At 40.4% G+C, this 12,733-nt stretch overlaps 2 protein-coding genes across 3 annotated transcripts; both read left to right on the forward strand.

The window, feature by feature from the left end:
- Positions 1-1,021: 1,021 nt before the first annotated feature.
- On the forward strand, positions 1,022-7,300 carry LOC106387600 (ubiquitin carboxyl-terminal hydrolase 15-like). 2 transcript variants are annotated; one of them, XM_013827498.3, is made up of 15 exons: positions 1,022-1,263; positions 1,867-2,470; positions 2,571-2,922; positions 3,038-3,212; positions 3,301-3,384; positions 3,461-3,588; positions 3,680-3,768; positions 3,882-3,967; positions 4,073-4,235; positions 4,343-4,466; positions 4,553-4,710; positions 4,801-4,885; positions 4,963-5,175; positions 5,252-5,313; positions 5,379-7,300. In XM_013827498.3, exons 2-15 carry the CDS (start codon positions 2,034-2,036, stop codon positions 5,836-5,838), a joined length of 2,616 nt encoding a protein of 871 aa, XP_013682952.2. In that variant the 5' UTR covers positions 1,022-1,263; positions 1,867-2,033; the 3' UTR covers positions 5,839-7,300. The 2 variants fall into 2 exon arrangements, with proteins under 2 accessions (XP_013682952.2, XP_022546052.2); XM_022690331.2 differs by lacking the exon at positions 1,022-1,263 and adding an exon at positions 1,353-1,368.
- LOC106387608 lies at positions 6,744-7,300 on the forward strand. The gene has a single exon (XM_013827506.3). The coding sequence runs from the start codon at positions 6,744-6,746 to the stop codon at positions 7,026-7,028; it is 285 nt and encodes a 94-aa protein (XP_013682960.2). The 3' UTR covers positions 7,029-7,300.
- Positions 7,301-12,733: the final 5,433 nt, after the last annotated feature.

Consider the following 12,733-nt stretch of genomic DNA (forward strand, 5'->3'; position numbering starts at 1 on the left):
TCATTTTAAAACTGGCTCAAATAGATAGTTTCTTATAATATGATGGATTTTCAATTTTTCTTAATAACATAAGCCCATTAATTTTTTGCTTAATAATACTATCCTTGTTTTCAAACAAAAGTAATGGTTATTGAAAAAGAGTTTAGTAAAAATTCATTTTTGAATATATGTATATTTTTCAATTAATTTATGATGTAAATCAATTTTGAATTATTATTTTGATTTGAAATATGTATATAAAGTTTAAATTTTGTTTTATGGTTAGTTTTGAAAAAAAAGTTTAAATGATTTGACTCATTTTAAAACTGACCCAAATAGATAATTTCTTATAATATGATGGACTTTCAATTTTTCTTAATAACATAAGCCCATTACTTTTTTTGCTAAATACTACTATCTTTATTTCCAAACAAAAGTAATATTTTTTTAAAAGACTACAATCCATGTTACCAAACACTCTTATTTTTTAAACTCATATACATGTTTCCAAACAATCTCATTTTGTACTTCAGTTTTAATAAGATAGATGTCACGTTAGTGGCTGAGCTTGACTAATTTATTTACCAATAAAATCCATTAATAAAAAACTAGTACAATAACATATGATAAAAAAAGTTTTAATATTAGTTCGTAGAAAATATGTTTTATCATTCATTTTTGTGACTTGACATTCGGTTATAAGTTACAACATTTCTGACATATATATATATATATATATATATTTCCTTAGGATTATTATGTTGATATTATTAAGTGAATTTATGACCGTCGGATAGAGTTATCGATATTTCAACAACAAGTCATTTTCATACCCTTTTTAGAGCTTACGTATTCCTGGCAAAAAGTATAAAGGTAATCATATTAATTAGCAAATCTAATGTGACATGTATATGTTAGGACAAGGAAAGTCTAATTTTACTTTCTGTAATTGTGGTTACGTAATAAACTCGAATCCAATCCTAACATTAGAAAGATATATTCTGGACATTAATTGTCTCAAATTAGCCCTAAATATTAGTTAAATACATCAACTAAACTGTCTGCTTTATCATCTTTTTTTTTAAAACAGCAGCCTTAACAGGACGGAGAGTGTGAGAAAGAAGAGCACAAAGAAGAGGAGAGAGAGAGAGAAAGACAAAGAGACTGTTTTTGTGCGTTACCCATTCGAGGAATCAAAGCATCTTTTCTCGAGCTCTCACAAAGGAGAAGAAGACAAGAAGAAGATAAGGGTGAAATTAGGGTTTCATCTCTCTCTTAGATAAGGTAATGCTCAGATTCTCTTACAAAGCTCAACTCTTTCCTTCCTTTTTATGTATGTTGAACCGTTTCTCAGCTTTAGTTCTTTGTCAAATTTCTTGTTGAGCTACTGTAAGTTATGGGTTAGTGGGTGCTTGAATCTTTAGATTGGTAGAACAGTGGAGGCTTTATAGTTAGATCCGTCTCCGTTTGAGAGTGGTTTTTGAGCTGCTTTTTGGGATAATGTGTTAGGGTTCTTACGAATTTAAGCTTCTTTGGTTGGATCGCGAGTGTTTCTCTTGAGTTTTGTCGGCTAGGGATTTGTCTAGTGTCTGAAAGTTAGGATCTTTCGTGGTCTTCTCTTACTTTTGATACTCACTTTTGCTTCAGATTTACAAAACCTGGGTTCTTCACTGAGATGCTTTGTTTTATTTTTGAGGGTTTCTTTGATTTGTTAGTTCAGAGGGCACTTGTGAGTGAAATGAATCTGTAGATCAGATGATTTGATTATGGTTTTGTGCCTTGGAATCAATCTATGAAACTCTTTAGTGTTCTGTGACAAGTTTTATTTTTCTATGATGGTGTAATGAGTAGAAAATGAACTGATTCAGTTGGTGTGTTTACTTGCAGTGCTGTCCATCTTGGGAGATTAAGTAGCCTGAACCTGGAGATAAGATCTTGGTGCATCTTCTCATAAGAGTGAGTGTTTGGAGATTTTTATGGCTACGAGAACTCTTGTAGTTTGAAGAGAGACTCCCACAAGCTGTGAACCGGGTCATGAATGCGTGGCTAGGGACATGCTCGAACCAAGGGGAGCGGACATACCTTTATTGTTCTTGGTTTTGGTTGTGTTTCCTGTGGTAGCTTACATATTATTAGGTAAATGGAGTGATATTTCTAAAAAGAGAGGGAGGGCTAACTTGCTGGCTCAGATGGCAGCTGAAGAAGCTTTTATAGCTGAGACCGAAGTTAATGTGAATAGGGGTGTAAGATTTGAGGCTGCGGCTACAGAGAATAGAGGTCTAAGAACCAAGACCAAGGCCGCCGTTTCTGCTGCGAGTGGTGCTGTAAGAGATGATTTTGTGTCTGGTGTGAGTGGGACTGTCGCTGAGCAGAGATATGAGTCTGTGGCTGCTACGTGTGGGGTCCCTGTTAGTAATGAGTTTCATGTATGTGCAAGGTGTTTTAGTCCTGCTAAGACACGCTGCTCGAGATGCAAATCTGTTAGATACTGGTATACTTCCACCTCCCGCTTTGATTTCATATACGTTTAAGAGATATACTTGTTGCAGACAATATAACCAATGAAGGACTTGATTTTTGACGTTTTGCAGCTCTGGGCAGTGCCAAATAATTCACTGGAGGCTAGCTCATAAAGATGAATGTATCCCTGTGGAGGCTTGCTCTTCTTCATCTGAGAGGGCTTCCTTTGAGAATGAGTCTGTTTTGCATGACCAAGACATGGATGCTACAATGTATAGTAACGGTACCAAGCAGAAAGCGAAGGGAAAGACTTCAAAAAGCTCTGTAGAATTTGAAAGCTTGGGTATCTCTACACCACAAGTCAACACGCCAGGGAGAAAAAGCGTAGGAAAACCAAATTCTTCTAAGTCCAACAGAGAATCATTTAGTGGTGAAGCTGCTTGTGCTGGTGGAGAATACAAGAAGGGTCAGACAAAACATAAGGTAAGCTATTCTTGATCATCTTTATCTCTCTGTATCAATTATCCAAACCAGTTATGCTTTCTTGCTAAAAGTCTGCATGGTGCTTGAAATTTAATCCTAGTGATTGTGTTTGTAGTCGAGAAGCACAATCGGTGCTGCTGTGGAAACAAATTCTAGAAGGCATTCTGTTGATAACTCATGTATGCAAATGAATGGACAAGCTTTTGTAAGTGGTATGCAAGAAACTTGTGAAAGCAATTTGGGAGCAAGAGGCTCTTTTGGTTGTCCAAACGCACAATATCCTTCCAACGGTGAGACCTAAAGCTAATAAAAGTTACTATAGTTGAGGCTTAATAGAGTTTGAGATTTGCATCTTCTAATGTGGATTGAATTAAACAGGGACCAGAACTGCTACACTGCGCAAATCCGGAGAACAACCATGCACAGAGACGAGTAAGAAGGGACTGGTCCCTGCAGTATCAAGTGAGTGTCTCTGAGATTTTTCTTTAACATAAGAATTTTCTTGTAGTAGTGTCTCATGTTTATATCTATAATCCAGAGACTGTTAGGTCTAAGGATACATGCATTGCTGAAGAAAGCAATGGTATCTCCTCAACCATGGGTTTAATGAAAATGATGGGTTTAAGAAACTCTACAAAGCATGGTGATCGACATCAAAACCTGAGAGTTAGTTCCCTGTCTATATAATTGTCTCTTTGCTAATTCAATTCTATCTCTAGTTTCCTATTTTTCTGAGTCAATGTCTCTTATTTTTCAGATGATTTTTCCATATGAGGAGTTTGTTAAGTTCTTTCAATGTGAGGTGTTTTACTTATCACCTAGAGGCCTCGTGAATTGTGGAAACAGGTCTTGCTTCATTTACTTCCTTTCAATCTTTTAACTGGCAAAATTGAGCAAGATTCATTTTGTGTAAATGACCATATGCTTTCTTTAACTTACTATACCTTTTTCTTCTCCAGTTGCTATGCAAACGCTGTCTTGCAATCTTTAACATGCACAAAGCCACTCGTTGCTTATTTGCTTCAACGATCACATTCAAGATCTTGTAATACTTTTTCCAATCTTTTCCCAATTCATCGTGTAGTATTTAGATTTTTACAGGTTTACTTGATCACTTCTGACAGCGATAATGTTAATTCTTTTGAAATAGGTTCTGGGAAAGATTGGTGCCTTATGTGTGAACTTGAGCAACATGTAATGATGCTTAGAGAATCTGGAGGTCCACTTTCTGCTAGCAGAATTCTCTCACAGATGCGGAGTATAAATTGTCAGATTGGTGATGGGAGTCAAGAAGATGCTCATGAGTTCTTAAGGTTTTTCTTCCTAGTCCTTTTCAGATGTGACTTTGTGAATCCTCTCTTCTTAATGCGATTTCGACATTTTAATTTTGATTTCTCTTATCCATTTTACTTGGATGCAGGCTTTTAGTTGCCTCTATGCAATCAATATGTTTGGAGAGACTTGGAGGTGAGACTAAAGTGGATCCAAGACTGCAAGAAACAACCTTAGTTCAACATATGTTTGGTGGACGTCTCCGCTCAAAGGTGTTTGAATCTCTTAGCTTTTGATGTATATCTACTTTGATTTTAATTTTTACACATTCTCACTGCTTTGTTTCTCTGAAAACCAGGTGAAATGCTTGAGGTGTGGTCATGAATCAGAAAGATACGAGAACATAATGGATCTCACACTAGAGATATACGGATGGGTAGAATCTCTTCAAGATGCGTTGACTCAGTTTACTAGACCAGAAGATCTCGATGGAGAAAATATGTATAGATGCAGCAGGTTAGATCCATACTCCAAATTCGCTTCTTCTTCTTCTTATGTGGTATTGAAACTGAATCATCTCTTTTGTGAAAACTGCATTTGAAAAAGGTGCGCTGGATATGTTAAAGCAAGAAAAGAATTGAGCATTCATGAAGCACCAAACATTCTCACAATTGTTCTTAAGAGATTCCAGGTATAAGTTACTTACTACAGTTTTTTCCTCTTGGCTCACTTTGTACTTACCGTTTAAATCTTTTGTTGTGCATGTAGGAAGGAAGATACGGGAAAATAAACAAATGTATAAGCTTTCCTGAAATGCTGGATATGATACCTTTCATGACGAGAACAGGAGATGTTCCTCCTCTTTATATGCTTTACGCTGTTATAGTTCACCTGGATACTCTCAACGCATCTTTCTCGGGTCATTACATTTCCTATGTCAAAGATTTGAGAGGCAACTGGTTCAGAATTGATGATTCCGAGGTATAACTCATTTGTATAATGCAGCAAAGCCAAACTGTTTCTGAACTTGTGCAATCTTCTATTATAAACTTTACAGATTCATCAAGTGCCAATGACGCAAGTTATGTCAGAAGGAGCTTACATGTTGTTCTACATGAGGTAAGAACACCCCAGTTCTTCATTCCGGGGTCACAGATTCTGAGAATACAACCTTTTTTTTGCAGATCGTATCCGCGTCCTCTAAGAGGAGAACCCAACGGAAAAGCTCAGGTTCGGCATTCACTGTCACAACCAAGAGACGAGATGAAGGAACAGAGGAAACCAGTTAACCGCTTCAAACCGAGAGCGGACCACCACAAGAACTTAGAGTCATCAAGCGAGTGGTCTCTCTTCACGAGCTCAGACGAAGCTTCATTCACCACAGAATCAACCAGGGACTCTTTCAGCACCGTGGACTACACAGATGGGTGCAACGTCTTAGACTCTTCCTCTCCTTTCTCCATCTTCAACAACTTACGCCACAACGTGGAGCCGTCGCCGCACAACACCGTCGCCTGCAGAATGTTCTCAGGTACCAAGTCAGAAACCCGGTATTTCGTGGAGGAAGAAACGAATCACAACAACACGGTCGTGATGGACTCAGCACCAACATCCCATGTTATTACCAGCAGAGTATGTATGTAAACGATGAGACTAACCCAGGGTTTAACTGTCAGGATCAAACTTACAGTTATGAACAAAACTGGTAGTAGTAGTAGTAGAAGAGAGTAGAGAGGATTCTGTTCTGAACCTCCCATGATTTTTAAATATGTTTAGATCTCTCTTAGGGATGCTTAACTCGAGTGCCCTAATCCATTTTTTTTTGTCTTTATGATATATCTATATTTGGTTCAGGGCAAATGTTCAGTCTCATTTTACCATATTTTTCCTGTTTCTGTATATTCTTTAGTCTAACTGTGAGCTATACTCGAGCCACCATGTAAGCTGAGTATAATGGAAGTCACTAGTTACCAAACCCTGAAGAAAACTGTGCAGGTGTGTAACCAAATAAACTGCAAACGCAAGTCACTATCTGAAAACACAATAGAAGTTGTTGTCCCTCTTTCATATTTATGTGCTTGAAGCTCTTTAGAATTTAGAAATGTGTAGTAAAGTATAATAACTTTAGAAGACATGATATTTCATTTTCTCTTCTAGTCTACTAAGAAACACCTTGGAAGATTTATATCTTGCTTCAAACATGCAATCATTTTCACTAGTATATATGAGAAATAATTTACATATTACTTGTTTTACTATGGCTTGTTTGGACATACCGTCCCCGCCTAAGATCAAGTTGGTAGGAAACTAACAGATTTTGTGAAAAGGAAAGAAAGAGACATGTTTTTGTCATGCTTACAACCTTTATCCGTTGATAAATATTCTCAACCGCAGACCCAGAAAAATATATATTATTGTTTCCTTCTTATAAAAGAGATGTAAACACACCAAACATTTTCAGATTTAAGTTTCCTTCTTACTTCTTAGAGGGGACAATATAATTGATTCTAGTTTTTGTAACCAACCATCATGATCAGTTTCCAAAAAGAATGGATACTTACACTTGTATCGTCGTGAGCCTCTGCATCGCCTTGTTTGCTATCAATCTAGTGTTTTCTTGTTTCACTTGCTTCTCCGTTCTTCATAGCTGCGTGACAGATGCAAACAAGGATTTGAATGACCTCAGGAAGAATCTTATTGAACGGGAAGAAGGTAAACCAGATGATGATGAGGTGATAATCATTGCAGTCCCAAGAAACAAAGGATTAGCCGACTCCATGGATGGTGATGATTGTGGTGGCCAAGATTGCTCCCAGGATATTTGTACTTGTTGAAGAAAGTTTGGTTTCTATTTTCATTACACAATACTTAAAATCATGTTTTGCAATTTTTCTTTGATCATTCATACTTGTGAATGGTTCAATACCAAGGTTGAGACGTGAGAGTAGGAGCATCACATCCATAGAAATATCCTGAATATTTTCATTCTTTCATTGTGTATGAGTGTATCATGAGAGAAATAGTCTCAAATTATGTATGTATTATAGTCTCAAATTCACCATGTTTGATACATGGCTCTGTAATGAAATTTGTTTTCTTGATGTTATTGAATTTCTATGGAAACTTGAAATAATAATTCATTTTTCTTATCATAATTAACTTCTCAAAGTCTATTTTTCTCTGGAAGCTAAGAATTAAAGGCAAAGGGCCAAAGCATTTTTAGACGGAGAAAAAGAAGAGAAAACAAATTACACTCATCGAAACTCGAAAGTAATATAAAGCTTTAACAATAATGAAGTTGATAAATAATAAGCTAGGGTTTTGGCGACGACAAGGCGATTTCGAGATCTGAACCCCGTCTCAGGCGGAGGACCTAGTTTCTTACCGGCGGTCTAGGAGAGAGGGAGACTACACCACACTCCTCTCGTTCCTAAATTTTCCTGCCCCTTGCAGTGTTTTATCTTCTGTTTTCGTAGCGTAATACCTTGGTTCCCGGTTTCGTGAGCATCAAGTAAACGACATTACGTTAATAGTTCTATTCCCCTCTAATAGGGCGCTGTCTCATCCTTACCGGTCCCCGCTGTTACGATGTATCGGGAAAGGAAGGATCGAACCAGAGTCGGGAGTACTCGACATGACCGCAGACGTAGCCAAGACAAGGAAGAGATCATAAAAGTTCCAGAATTCGATTACACTGATCTTGTCGAGAAGTATAAACTATCCCTTGTTGGAAGGATGTTCCATCGGGATGGTAGAAGTGTTGATGCTTTAATCAAACATATGCCGAAACGAAGTATCTGGGACGTGGAAGGCAGGGTACGAGGAACAAACCTTGGGAATAACAAATTCCAATTTGATTTCGATAAGGAGGAGGATCTCCAAAAAGTACTTCTCCGTAGACCATGTCATTTTAATAAGTGGACCTTCTCCTTAGAAAGGTGGATACCAACGATAAAGGAGGACTATCCAAACTCCTTACTCTTGTGGGTGAATATCACCGGAGTACCGACACATTACAAAAAAGATGAATCATATAGGAGCATTGGCCGGGCTTTGGGAGAGGTGGATACGGTAGATGTCGAAAATGGAAGGGTTCGAGTTGTTGTTAATGCTGATGAACCTTTGCAATTTGAGAGGAAGGCTGGATATGCGAATGGTGATATCATCAAAGTATCTTTGTCTTATGAAGAGCTACACCGATATTGCTTTACCTGCAAAAGAATATCGCATGAAGAAGGTACATGCCCTGAGCTGTCCCCAGAACAAAGAGAAGCTAACCGTTTAGTTCGTTTGGAAAGTAAGGAGAAAGAGGAGCTGGCGGCCAGAGAAGCTTTCTCTGCACCATTTAGAGGCCGCGATCTGCACAGGGGTTTCGAGAACCACGCGTGGAACACCGACAACCATCCTAGATTTTCCCGTGAGATGGAATCAGATAAGAGACGTCAGGAACACCCACAAAGAAGAGAGGAGCGAGCCAGACCAGGACAAGCACAGAGGACAGAGCATGGTGATTTAAGATCAAAGATTCTAAGCAAAAGAGAAGACATTGCAAAGAATGTTTGGAATAGAATTGATCATAGCTATGGAGGAAGAAATCCCCGTGATCGGGAGAGATATCATCCTTACAACAGGGATAAATATGAGGAGTCGAAGCACAGCAGCAGAGATTCTGGAAATCGTTCTGTGAGGGGCCACCACGGTGACTCGGTCTCATCCTCGAGCTGGAGAATTAAAGGTTCCAGTCCTGACACCAGGGGTCGCAACCTGGACCAAACGAATAAAGACCAGCATTATGAGCACAGAAGAATGGATCTCTCATCAAAATCAACTAGGAACTCACCAGATTCCCAGAGGACTATCTCTGAAAGTCATAGATATGACAGAGGGGATGGCGCAGGAAGACGATACCACTCGCCTAGACAGCAGCCGCGAATGGAATGGCGACCGACTCGAGAGCCAGGGAAAAGGAGAGATGAACAAATGGCTCTCTCCCCTAACCAAAGGAATGTGAGAGAGATAGCAAGGGAAACCGAAGATGAAAGAAGACGCATGCTTAAGGGGAAGGCTATTGAAGCGAACGCAGGAGATAAAGAAACAAATCTGGATACAGTCCGTGCGGCAAGTGGAATCTTGAAGATTTTTGATACAGTTCAAACTGAGTTCCCTGGTAATCAGGTGATTACGGAGAAAGAAAAGGAATTTGTGACCTCTCCAGAAAGAGTGATATCATTGCGAAGTCCTATTGAGACGGGTGCTCCATCCCTTAACAGGCCAAATCTAGAAGAACTGGACAAGCCAACAGATAATGAGCAGGAGATGACGGAGGAGGAGTTGAAAGAATTTGAGGAACAATATGCCAGCGTACAACTTGAAATGGATGAGGAAATGTTAGACAATGATGACCTGCTTGATGAAACTAGGGTGGAAGAGACGATGGTGGAAGAGACGATGGCTCCAGAATATCAAACCGCAGGTACTAAAAACTTGGAGAAACAACACGAAGATGGAAGAGTCTTAGGAGGAGAGGGAAAAGAGAAAAGAGAACAAAGTAGGAACAACCTACCTCCAAGAAGGATGTCGGAACAGGGCAGGAGGATGCAAAAGAACCCTCTCCCCCCGGCAAACTTAAATAAGCGCAGGGGTACGCGAAGCCCAGACACAAAAGGTTTAGCTGCATCCAGGAAGCTTGCGAATAGAGGTCGAGCATCACCAAAAGGCAAGCTGGCCAAACAGGGGCGTCTCTTCATGACGAAAGACCCAGGCTCAAAGGTGGTCCCTCGTGTTGAGGTGTATCCTTCGGTTACCAAAGGCCGAAAATCTACTGCTGCATCAGGTTCGGTGGGGTCCCAGAAACCACCCAGTACTCAGATATGAGTGCAATCGCCTGGAACTGTCAGGGGGCCGGAGCCTACCTGACCAAGCAACACCTCCGGGAGTTGCATCGCTGTTTTAAACCTAGCTTTCTTTTTCTTTCAGAAACAAAAAACAATTTTTCTTTTATGCAAGACTTTAAGTTTGAATTTGGTTATGATAAATTGTTCACCGTGGACCCTGTTGGTAGGGGCGGTGGATTGGCTTTGTTTTACATGGAGGACTCTGCGGTGGATATTATTTTCTATAATGATCGTATGATTGATATAAAAGCGCAGATAGACGGACAGGAAGTGTTTATCACGTTCTTGTATGGAGATCCGGTGGTGGAATACCGTGAGTATGTATGGGAAAGGTTGCTGCGGATGAGTGCAAACAGGACAGGAGCATGGCTCTTGATGGGGGATTTCAATGAGATCACAAGCAATTTGGAGAAAAGAGGGGGGCGAAAACGACCAGAAAGCTCTTTCCTGCCGTTTAAAAACATGCTTGCAGGGTGCGGGATGATTGAGTTTCCATCTAAAGGGAACATTTTTTCATGGGCAGGAAGAACCAGAGCAGGACGGGTGCAATGTAGGCTGGACAGAGCCGTCGGAAATGAAGATTGGCATAATGTATTTTCCCACACTTATGTGGAGTATTTGTTGCGCTGGGGATCTGACCACCGGCCCATCTTAGCGAGGTTTCAAAACAGAGGGGCTCGCGGAAAAAGAAACTTTCGTTTCGACCGTAACTGGTTTGGTAAAGAAGGTTTCATCGACACTGTTAAGGGAGAATGGGAGGCACTAAAGATGGAACCCGACCTGGAGCTTTATGACAAAATCTGTAGGACTCGCAGGTCCATCTCAAGGTGGAAGAAACGGAATCCCACCAACAGCGCAAAGCTTATTGAAAGCTTAAAGCAAAAACTAGATCAAGTGCAAAACGACGAGATGATCTCAAGCGAAGAAGAACTGGAATTGAAGTGGAAACTCTGTGAAGCATATAGGGAAGAGGAGCTTTATTGGAAGCAGAAAAGTCGAGTTATATGGCTGCGAGAAGGAGATAGGAACACAAGATATTTTCATGCGAAGACCAAACAAAGACGAGCACGCAACAGAATTACTCGCCTGAGAAACTCGATGAATCAATGGGTTTACAAAGAGGACGATATAGAGGCAGTCGCTGTTGACTATTTCCAGACGTTGTTCACTACGACAAACCCAGACACCATTGAAGAATCCCTCCGGTTTATTACCGCGACAGTCTCAGAGGACATGAATCAGAATCTACTTCGTATCCCTCAAGATGAGGAGATTAAAAATGCTACTTTTGCGATTAACCCGGAGAAGGCGCCTGGTCCAGACGGCATGACTAGCCTCTTTTACCAACGCTTTTGGAGCTCGGTTGGGAAGGATGTCTGCAATATGGTCAGGGGTTTCTTTGATACGGGGGAGCTTGATGAGAGACTAAACATGACTAATATATGTCTAATACCAAAGACTGAAAGACCGGAGGCGATGACTGAATTTAGGCCGATCAGTCTCTGCAATGTGGGATATAAGATCATCTCAAAAATCTTATCATCTAGGCTGAAAAGTATCCTGCCGAAGATCATTTCAGAGACGCAATCTGCGTTTGTGGCAGAGAGGCTCATCACTGATAATATCCTTGTGGCCCAAGAAATGTTTCACGCGCTTCGTACAAATCCTAGCTGCAAAGGGAAGTTCGTGGCGATCAAAACTGATATGAGTAAAGCTTACGATCGCGTAGAATGGAGGTTTATGGAAGCCCTACTTCTAAAATTTGGCTTCGATCATATATGGGTGGCAAGGATAATGAAATGCATTACCTCCGTCTCGTACCAAGTCTTGATAAACGGAGAGGCCAAAGGGAGGATCGTGCCGTCCCGGGGTCTCCGACAGGGCGATCCGCTGTCTCCGTTCCTATTTATTTTATGCACGGAAGTTCTGATCTCGCATATAAAACAAGCGGAGAGAGATCAAACTATTACGGGTATCAAGATTGCTAGAGGGAGCCCCGCCATCTCTCATTTACTCTTCGCCGATGACAGCCTCTTCTTCTGCAAAGCGGAGCAATCTCAATGCAGGGAACTGGTTCGCATCATTGACGTCTATGGGAAAGCCTCAGGACAACAACTGAACAAGTCTAAATCTTCAGTTCTGTTCGGTTCTAAGGTCATAGCGTCCACAAAAACCGATCTGAAAAGATCACTCAATATTAACAACGAAGGAGGAATGGGAATGTACCTGGGAATGCCGGAAAAGATTTGTGGATCAAAGAAACAAGTTTTTTCTTTCGTTCAAGAGAGGATGAATGGAAAGATCAACTCTTGGTCAGGTAAACTATTATCAAAGGGTGGTAAAGAGGTGCAAATCAAATCAGTGGCCCAGTCAGTACCGACTTATGTGATGTCGTGTTACTTGATACCTTTAGAGATCTGTAACAAACTATCCGCCGCAGTGGCGCGTTTCTGGTGGAGTACAAGCAATAACAATCGGGGGATGCATTGGGTGGCATGGGACAAAATCTGTGTACCAGTAGAGGAAGGAGGCTTGGGCTTCCGAGATTTCCGAGATTTCAACCTGGCCCTTCTCGCTAAACAAGTATGGCGTCTGCTTACACATCCCGAGTCCCTTCTAGCAAGAGTTCTTAAAGGTAGATACTA

The sequence above is a fragment of the Brassica napus genome, chromosome A8, assembly GCF_020379485.1.
Source record: "Brassica napus cultivar Da-Ae chromosome A8, Da-Ae, whole genome shotgun sequence".
NCBI classification, from domain to species: domain Eukaryota; kingdom Viridiplantae; phylum Streptophyta; class Magnoliopsida; order Brassicales; family Brassicaceae; genus Brassica; species Brassica napus.